The sequence below is a fragment of the Accipiter gentilis genome, chromosome 17 (assembly GCF_929443795.1).
Source record: "Accipiter gentilis chromosome 17, bAccGen1.1, whole genome shotgun sequence".
In the NCBI taxonomy this organism is placed as follows: Eukaryota; Metazoa; Chordata; class Aves; order Accipitriformes; family Accipitridae; genus Astur; species Astur gentilis.
This window is the reverse complement of record NC_064896.1, coordinates 25,613,242-25,623,403: the sequence shown is the minus strand read 5'-3', so window position 1 is coordinate 25,623,403 and position 10,162 is coordinate 25,613,242. Positions and strand designations below refer to the sequence as shown.

The 10,162-nt window shown below is 46.7% G+C and overlaps 1 protein-coding gene across 2 annotated transcripts in view; it reads left to right on the top strand.

Annotated features, from left to right (window-relative positions):
- The first annotated feature begins 423 nt into the window (after window positions 1-423).
- The window catches only part of NELL1 (neural EGFL like 1), a 299,533-nt gene continuing 289,794 nt past the window's right edge, over window positions 424-10,162 (top strand). The window contains exons 1-2 of one of the 2 annotated variants that reach the window (XM_049821020.1): window positions 424-553; window positions 4,901-5,029. In XM_049821020.1, the coding sequence (XP_049676977.1) occupies window positions 505-553; window positions 4,901-5,029 (178 nt within the window). In that variant the 5' untranslated portion in view covers window positions 424-504. The remainder of the gene's footprint in view (window positions 554-4,900; window positions 5,030-10,162) is intronic. The other variant, XM_049821021.1, reaches the window with a different exon arrangement.

Here is a 10,162-nt window from a genome sequence, read left to right as displayed (position 1 = left end):
ATTCATAGCGGGCATGAATTATTCCTAAGACTAAATAGTTAATAAGGGTTGACGCTTACTATTTTTAGGCCGGAGAGCGCCGAGAGCTGCGTGGCCGCACCGTGCACCCACCCGCGGGCTGTGGGGGGGTGTGTTACCTCGGGGAAATTCCCCGGTCCGGGGTGGGGGGGGGGGGGATGAAGCCCCGTGGGAGTTTTACACCGTGACCGGGCGGCGGCGCTGGCGAGACCCACGGGGTGTGGAGTGGGGTTGGGGTGGGGTTGGGGTGGGGAGAGAGAGAACGAGCTCCACGCGTCACGGCGGGCGGGGAGCCCCCGCTGCGGGGGCGTCGGGGGCCGCGCCTGGGCAGCGGGCGGAGCCGCCGCCGCCGCCGCTTGTCGGAGCCGCTCCGCGCTTCGGAGCCTGCGCTCGGTTCCGCTGAGGGGCTCGGCGGCGGCTCCGCGGTAGCTGCCGGCAGCGGAGCGGAGGGTGGGTGGGAGGCTGGGTGCCTCCTGAGCCGAGCCGATGGGGCTTTTCTCGCTTCTCTGGGCGTGTGCGGTCGCCGCCGGGGCAGGTGAGGAGCCGCTTCTCGTCGCCTTCCCCCCCCCCACTTTGGGGAAAGCGAGGGGTCGGGGGCCGGGAGGGGAACTTTGGGAAGGTGGCGGAGGAGGGGGAGCGGTCCCGGTTCTGCCGCGGTGAGGGGGTGGGGGGGGAGGCCCGGGCGTTCCTGGGGGTTCCGCGGGGCTCAGCCCGGCTCGTTTCCCTACCCCGGGGGCCGTGGGGTAGGCGAGGGAAAGTTGTTTTTTTTTGTTGGGGTTTTTTTTGTTCTTTTTTATCCGTAAGCGGCGTGGGACGCCCAAGGACCGGCCGAACGGGGGGCGGGCGGAGCGGGCTGGCAGCGCCGGGGCTCCGGCCGGGCGGGGCGGGGGTGCTGCCGGCGGGGAGCGGGGCTGGCGGAAAGAAAACGCGTTATTCCTGCCGGTGCTGTGCCCGCTCCGCTATTCCGACCGTTTGTCGTTGCTTGTGGAGGCTTTGTTCTCTGGCCCCGTGCCCCGGGTACCGCTCTTTCTCCGGGGCTTGGAGCTCCCGGGGTGGGGGGACGCGTTTTTCCACGGTGCTTGTAGCTGTTCTCAAGGAGATTACCCAGCACGGTTATCAGAAGTGCGAAGGAATCCGTGTTTTAAAATTGTAATTATTCCGCGAGTCGTTATTACCTCCTCAACATCTACGGATCTCGAGAGGCGTGACAGAAAAATAGTTGGAAGAAAATAGCCCCCGTCCCCTTTGTAGCGGTCTTACCACCAGTAGCGCACACCGATGTTCGAAAGGGTCGGTAGGACCCGAAACTCCGCTACTCGGAATCGCGAAGCTGCTCGGAAAGTTCTTTGTGTGCAACAATTGCCGCTGAAGCTGCGAGAGGAGAGAGCAAAATGCCTCTCCTAGAGCTCACTCTTTACCGTTTGAACGATTGCGCACGGGTACGTGGAAATGACTCGGTTGTGTTGAGTGGGCTTTCGCTTAAAGTTTTTCCATCCCCGAATAGCACGTTAGACATGTCGAGGAAATTATAAATGCGCTGCATACGTTGCATGGCTGCACATTAGCTAGATGGAGCGTGGCACGATTGCTGGTGCCTGCGTGTAGGTGCTAAAGGCGCAAGCAGAGAATACAAGCTGTCGGAGCTGTAAGGCAGAATTAATTTCTTTTAGGGATTTCCTGGTGACATCATTCATAATTATATGGCTTAATCCTCTAATCTACTGTAGTGCCTTCAGTTCACGTTGGGCCAAATCCACCGAGTCCCGAGATGATTTCTACTCCCGCCCACCTGACTGAATCGTTTGGAGTTTTGCTTGTGTAAGCCACTGATCTGGGGGGAATGGCCCAATTACTTTAAATAGGAATTGAAAGCGGTATCGGTCAGAATCGGGCCCAAGCTTTGCACAGTTCTCCAGCGAGAGCAGACGGGTTGATGGTTAATTTTGACTTCAGAAAGAAACGGTGTTTCCAGCTTCTTGTTCCGCTGAAGAGAGGTGGCATAAAATACTAGGTGCAAGCGCGGTTGATATGCCTGTGGTATCTTTCCGATAGACTGCGAGAGACCACAGGGGAAAAGGAGACTTGGTTATCATACTGAAGCTGCTGATTTGTTGTTTATTAATTATTAACTAAGCTTTTGAGCGCCTGCTGCAGTTTGAAGAGCCAGCACAGGAAAACGACTAGGTATTTAAAGCAGCGTAGGCTCTTGCTAAATAGTTGCTGTGACATTAGAAATAGTCTCTCTTTCTGAAAGCATTTTAAAAGCTGGAAGGGGGCACACTGAAGTTGTCACACGAGATCCTTCACTGGCATAAATCGAAGCCTGCGGAGCTACAGTGATCTATACTTGTTGAGCCTTGGGTATTCAGGCTGGAATAAACAGCTTTAATAGAGCAGTGGAGCTACTGTGATTTATGGGAGTGCCTATACTTGCTAGATGTGGTTTCTGTCCTCACCCGGTTGATGTCTGTGGCAGAGCTTTCACTGACTTTAATGGGGTCAAGATTTGTCTTGCTGGACATAGTTTGTCCTTTCTGTTGAGCAAGTTTTAGGCCCTACTCGACCTCCCTTCATTTTAGGAGGATTTTCCCCGATCTGAATAGATTTAACCCCCTTTCAAATGAGGAACAGCATACTCTGTCCTTGGCAGGGACAGCAGGCTCTGTCTTTACTGATAGGTAAGTTCACGCAATTGACGGTGTGCTGCTTTTCTTCTGAGTGAAAATCTTAGGACAAGTAATAAGTCTTTCTGTTTTTCTTCTAAAACAATCTTTGGGTTTATGTTTTGTGGTGTGTGGGTTCCCCCCCCCCTCCCCAGAAAGGCTGTGCCCCATATTTATATAGGTGTTTGGGTCTGGAGTTTGTAGGTTGCAGCCCTTGCGCTGGAAGAGTTGCTGTAGGTTGGGAATCAATAGGTCAATAAGTTCTCTCCTGTTGATCAGAGGCAGGTACGCTGAAGGAAAGCAGTCGCTGGCAAAGATTGACTAGAGCAGGATGGGTACATTTCTTCAGCAGCATCTGGACTATGTGCGACTGGTTTGGGACCAGAAGAGCTGGCTGGCTGTGTTTTTGATGCCAGTGTTTGTTCTAGAAGCGGAAGGTGTTCTTAGTCCGTCAGCGTGCACGGTGTCAGTTGTGGCCGTTCAGTGCCTGAGTGTCTGGGGGGGGGGCGGTGAACTAGTACGAAAAGCCTGATGATGGTGCTGATTATCTGGGAAGTACTTACCTTTGGAGAAGTTTTATCTGGGTTCATATTCTCTAATTATAATTTTCTACAAAAAGGTGCTTATCCCCACATCCTTACGACAGCACCGTGTACGTACTCACTCGGATATGTCGGCACTCTTGGAGCTTCGCTTCTGCCGGATGCCTCTAGAGCTTAATTTTCCTTGTAGAGTAAGGTTGCTAGAGACCTCCTAAAGCTGCTGTCTTTTCAGTATTTTTTACTACTCTGCCTCTTGTGCAGCAGCAGAATCCTCTGCATTAGCACAGCACATTATTCCAACAAGTTTTAATCCTTGAGTAACGGAAAGGAGAAAGTGCTGTGGTACAGATGATTTACGAGTAGAACACGTAACTTCTTGTTCGGTCTGTACACCTCAGTAATTTCTTAGAGCCTTTCAAAGACTCAAACTAGAATATTTGCTGCTTAACTGATCCAGAAGCACGGTCCTGGAATAACAAATGAGTCAATTTAGACCTGAACATGAAGTCCACTCGGTGGAAATCAATCTGGATGTGCTTTACAGGCAATGTCCTTGCTCCACGGAAGTCAGTGGAACTTTCACCATTGACTTCAGCTGTGTCAGGATTTTGTTCTTGGAGCCTGTTCCTGTTACTAACGAAGCCAGTGGAAAAATTTCGTTAGGAAGGTGCTCGAGTCCCACACGAGATATTTGACCCATGTCGCTGGCACAGATCTCGTGCCACACTTAACTGCTGTATTGAGAGAGACACCGCGGTCAGGCTGGCCTCTTCCCATCCCTAGAGAAAGGAGGTATGTTTAAGGAACTTGGCGTGTCATAACCATCAAGCTGTCCTGAACCTTTGAACACAGCAACTTCAAACTGCTTGAGTGTGTGTCTTTTCTGTCAATCCCATCAGGTCCCTACCAGTTCAAGGAATGCCAAGTCTTTTCCTGGGCATAAGCCATTTCTGAAGTTTTGGTTTAGATTTATGCTTCTCCAGTAGGTGCTCCTGCAGACCAGAAGGTGCTACTGCTGGTTTAGGTGAATGAATGTCTGCTATTTGTAGGTAGGCTTTGGCACGCTTCACAGGCACCGGCTGTGCTGAAATACGGAGGTGCGCTTCCGAAGCAGCACCAAACAGTTTTGGGAGTCAGCCAGGGCTCTTGCATTACACGATGGCGTTCTTTGCCCTGCTACCGTATCTCCTCCAGGGTCATTTTGTCCAGTTGGGAATACGTTTAGACTAGGAGTTGTGGGGCCCGATAGGTTAGTCGCAGCTAGGTATGAAGTGTGAGAGGAATCTTCAGTCCTCGCGTCTCCCTGGAAATAGTGTGGCCAAAAGATGAATGCTGCAAATCTCTTTCATGTTTTTGCCTAGGTGGTTATGCTTTTGTTTGTTTATTGCTTTAGCCTTATGAAGCGACTGGATTAATGTATCAGTTTTAGAACGTTTTAACTTGTGGGTAGTAAAATCTGTGGAAATAGTTTAGTTGAAAGAATTGGAAAAGAATATCTTCTCTTTCCTGATGCGGAGTTACTGTCTTATAAGTAATTACTGTACACAGCGCATGTGTGAGTGTGAAAGTACTAGAAATGCCTGCACTAGATATTCTTCTCCTTTCTTTTCATTACCTGATTTGAAATAAAAATTGATCTAACTCTCTCTCTCTTTCTCTCTTCCCTGCCCCCAACAGCTGTAGGATTTGGAATGGATCCTGACTTACAAATTGATATCATCACAGAACTGGATCTGGTGAATACAACTCTTGGGGTAACACAAGTGTCGGGACTACACAATGCCAGCAAAGCATTTTTGTTCCAAGGTAAGACAAACATCCTCAATTCTCTTATCTTACTTCTGTCTGTATGAGCTCGTAAGAGCTTTTTTGATGCCTCATTCCCTCTAATCGTGGTCTTACTTAACTGTTGCTTTCTTTTATTTTTATTTTTTGGAAATAGTCCTTGTTGCTTTCCTGAAATACAGATTTTGTTTGTTTGTTTGTTTACTGTGCTGTCAGGTAGTTGAGGTTAGAGATCTTTAGGAAAGTATTTTTGGTTAGGTTTTCAATATTAGCCAAAATTTATTTCTAACTAAATATGTCAGAGCGGTTCCAAGGCACGGACTCGGTTGTACTCCTGTGTACTTTCTTTCTGTGATTGTACATGCAGAGACACACACAGCTGCAGCTCTGTAACTATAAGAAAGCATTAAATGTGTTGACGCTGATTAGTAACATGTAGCAAGTCTCTCACCAACTTTGTGGAAACTGTTAAAGTGAGAAAATTAAACAGTATTATATTTAACTGTCCAAGCTGAGTACCAGGTGCAGGATAAGTCACTTTGTGGTTTTTATCATTCAATATTCTAAGATAATGCTTGTGAAGTGTTTTATAATGGTGGTGGGGGTGGTTTTTTTGGTTTTTTTTGTTTTTTTTTTTTTTTAATTTTTTTTTATTTGTAGCGAGTGAAATTCTGGGTGAATTAATAAGTATTTGTGGTAAGTGAAATTGTGGATGAATTAACAAGTTTTACCATGGACTTAAGTGAGGTCCAGATTAAGAGACAACGTCCCATGGTGTGGAAGCACTGAGTTGCTACAACAGGCTTATTAGGCCAGAAAGACATTTATATCAGTTGAGATTAACATGCACATTGAAGCACAGTTGGGAACGTTTTTATTGTGGAGGCTTCCTATGTTTGTTTTTTCTTTGCTGCGCTTTACTCTGTGTTGAAGTGTGCATGTTAGAGTCTCACTTTTGGATACCTGCCCTCTGTAGCTGTTTTTAGAGCCAAACGATTATGATCTCATTTAGCTTTAGTTCTGGATCTGCAGGGCTAACTGACTTTGTTGTAAGTAATACAAGAAGCGGGTCTATAATCTTAGTTCGTCCCTTACCTGGCCAAGGCCAGTTTAGAAGCCAGAGCAGAGAGACTTCTGGAGACCTTCTCAGAATTTGTTAGTCATATCTCCAATCTTGTGTGATACGAGTAGCATAATTTTCACAGATTCCCAGATTAATGTCCAGAAGAAGAGCATTAATTTATTCATTGTCACGGTTTAAACCTAAACCCAGCCAGCAACCAAGCACCACGCAGCCGCTCGCTTACTCCTCCCCACTCCTAGTGGGATGAGGAGGAGAATCGGGGGGGGGGGAAATTAAAACTTGTGGGTTGAGATAAGAACAGTTTAATAACTAAAAATAATGATTTCATTATAATTATTGTTATTATATTTGTATAAAGGAATATAAAAAAAAGAGAGAAATTAGACTCAAGAAAAGACAAGTGATGCACAATGCAATTGCCCACCACCTGCTGACCGATGCCCCAGCAGCGATCCCCCCCTCCCGGCCAACCCCCCCAGTTTATACACTGGGCGTGACGTCCTGTGGCATGGAACATCCCTTTGGCTCGTTCGGGTCAGCTGTCCTGGCCGTGCTCCCTCCCAGCTTCTTGTACACCTGCTTGCTGCCAGAACACGGGAAACTGAAAAATCCTTGACTTATGTTAAGTGCTACGTAGCAACAACTAAAACATCGGTGTGTTACCAACATCATTCTTGCACTAAATCCAAAACCACTGTGGCAGCTACTGGGAAGAAAATTAACTCCATCCCAGCTGAAACCAGGACATTAATTTAAAGATGTCAATTGTGTCCTGGTTTCAGATGGGATAGAGCTAACTGTCTTCCCAGTAGCTGGTACCGTGCTGTGTTTTGAGTTCAGCATGCGAAGAATGTTGATAACACGGATGTTTTCAGTTGGTGCTCAGTAGTGTTTAGACCATAGTCAAGGATTTTTCAGCTCCTCATGCCCAGCCAGCGAGAAAGCTGGAGGGGCACAAGAAGTTGGCACAGGACGCAGCCAGGGCACCTGACCCAAACTGGCCAACGGTGTATTCCATACCATGGGACGTCCCATCCCAGTATAGGAACCGGGAAGTGGGGGGGGCAGGGAATCGCCGCTCGGAGACTGGCGGGCTGTCGGTCGGCGGGTGGTGAGCAATGGCCCTGCGCATCATTTGTACATTCCAATCCTTTTATTACTACTGTTGTCATTTTATTAATGTTATCATTATCATTATTAGTTTCTTCTTTTCTGTTCTATTAAACTGTCTTATCTCAACCCAGGAGTTTTACTACTTTTTCCCGCTTTTCTCCCCCATCCCACTGGATGGGGGGGAGTGAGTGGGAGGCTGCATGGTGCTTAGTTGCTGGCTGGGGTTAAACCACGACAAATTGTTTTCTTTTGATATCGTGACTCCGGGTTTGTGTATTATGGACAAACCGTATTAAAGCACAGTCATTCTCTAAGGACTGCGAGGGCCTAACTGACTTAAAATATTTTAGTATTTCCAATTGCTATTCCATGCAGCTAATCGCAAGCGCGCTGACAAACTGTCATGGTGAGTTTTCACAGACTGGTGGTCAGAGCTGCAGGGAAGAAGACTGAGATGTGTTTTTCAGGACAGCGATTGAAACCATTGATACTGAAAGTAGCTTTGAAAGGCTAATGGTGAGGATGTTACGGATATTCAGTTCTTTTTGCCTTGGAGGACCCCACCTGTAGTTTAGTAACTTAGAGAGGACTAGTGTAAAAAAGGTAGAGCTTGTAAAATTCACATGAGCAGATAAATTGGAGGATAGATGTTCATGGGAAGCAATGAACAAAAATTCTCTGTACAAAGTGAATAAGCAATTCCAAGTCTGTAGTTAGGTAAATAAAGCTTTTTTTAATTTCCACAATGGAAATTGTTCTGGCTAATGGACGCAGAAGTAGCCCTGTGCTTGGATATCGCCTCTAGTATAAAACTTCTTGGAAGATGGCTTGGCAACATTACTCTCTTCGGTTAGGCTCATGAGCCCTTGGGCTGGGAGAAGACTTGAAGACCTTTGGTCTTTTACTCCATCCTGAGAGAGGTCTGTCTGCAAGGGGTCTTTTGCTGCTGCTGTCAGACGGGATGGAGGTCCGAGGCCGCCCCGTTGGCTGCTTCCCTTCTCGTTCGTATCTGTTACTTGTTAAATGTCAGCAGTATGTCGGCAGCTGTACGAATTCGCTTTTATTAACAGTGGTGACTTTACAACTGCCGTTTGGCTGTGTGCCAGGTCCTTTGGCTGGAACCAGGAGATACTTAATTTTGATTTTTATCTCGCCATACAGTAAAACCGATACAGAATGTGGGGCAACGTATGGATAGCTGCTATGTCTAAGTTTTCCCACAGAGATTCACAAAACCCCCCAGCCAACGTGACACTCCCAGTGGAGAGAAAAGACTGGAAGTTAGTACTTGGTTTCAAAATTACTGTATCCCCTTGGACCAGCTATTCCAGTCGCCAAGATGCGGTCCTTTCAGCAAAGCTTCGCTTTGATTAGTTCTTACCGTATGTGAATAGTTAATACATGCTGTGCCGCACTGCTCCAGTGTTGTCTCTGGGGTTCTGGGCAGGGGAGGACCTGCTTCACCTGGCAGGCTGATTGCTGAACACGGAGCCACGTTAGAAGATGTCTTCACTCGTAGGCTTTCACTGCTGGGGATTTCCTAGTTTAGGAAGTGAGAAGAGTTTGTGAGCGTGTTCTCTGGCGTGCGTTTTTCACAGGGACAGTTTTGCCTGCCGCCTTTGGCAGTGTCCTTACAGCAATGTAACAGGGCTCTGGGCTTACACAAAGGTTCCCCGTGGATCATTTTCTGTCTTGTAAGACGTATTTCCTATAATGGCTTTACTAGAGCTGTTCAAAGTGAGAGTGTTCCTTTGTGTGTCACTGGAAGTCTACATCTTTGAGATAGAGAAATGGTAATTTTTCCCCAACCCAGACAGTTCTGTGTAGAGCTGTAGTGAAAATATGGATATGTTCTCCGAAGCAAGATTCTTTTTCTGTGAATTAAACTCTTTGAAACGGAAAGCTTTGTAAGTTTGAGCATTTTTTCCATTGCATTTAGAGGCAAAAAGAAGAAATGAGGGAGGGGGGTGATGGGAAGACATGCACAAAAGAAACTATTATTTTTATTAGCTTTTTGATCAGTGATGTTAGCTCTCTTACAGTAAGTGACATAGTGTTTGTTACAAAGTTTCTGGGGAGTGATGTCATGATTTGATTTTATCCTAGCCAAAATGTAGAAAGACTCTTTTCCCTGGGCAGTTAGTGATTTCAGTCCAAGACAACCTCAGTGAAGTCAGTGGAGTATTCTGGTTTTGTAATAATATTGGTAGCAACAGCTGAAACTCTGATTTCTGTGTGAGGCAGCTTTACAGGCAGAGAAACAAATTCAGCTCTGTTGCAAATTGTGTGACAGCGTGATAGAACCAAAGTGGCGATTGAGAGATGTGGGTTGCCTTTGGGCAAGCAAATCTGTTCTTAATTCAGAAAAGCACAGAAACCTATAATTAAGTGTAGTCACCTGAGTGGTCTTGTTGGGCATGGACTTTGATTATTGGAGTATTTCAGCTGGATTTTTGATTGATCAGTTCCGTTATTTGTGCGTTTCAGTTCCGTACTCTGTGAAATGGGGATGAGGGAATCCAAAAAGCAGTGTAAGTGCTGACAGCGTGAATTAGATGAAGTGTAGATACATAACTCGTGACTGCAATTCTGCAAACAGTCTGACTCTTAAGATCCCTAACATTATGGAGTTTAAATTAGTTGTCTTTTATTTCTATGAACAAGAGTGTGGAAAAAAGTCTCTGTGTCCAGATGGGTTGCTCTAGCACGAAGGGACTAAGGAGGGAGAGTGGAGGTGCTTGACTAGAGTGCTCTTGAGGAATGGGGCACCCAAGATCCTGGCGTCTGACCCCACATCTCCTCGTCTCCAACCCGGAGTCCAAAGAATTCGAGGAAACAGTGCTGGGGCTGGGTGGGAAATCTACCTGAAAGAAATGTATTGAAAATATTCATCGTCCACCTAATGCATTACAATAGCACCTTACAAACGTTGAGTGAAAGACATCTGTAAATAGTAT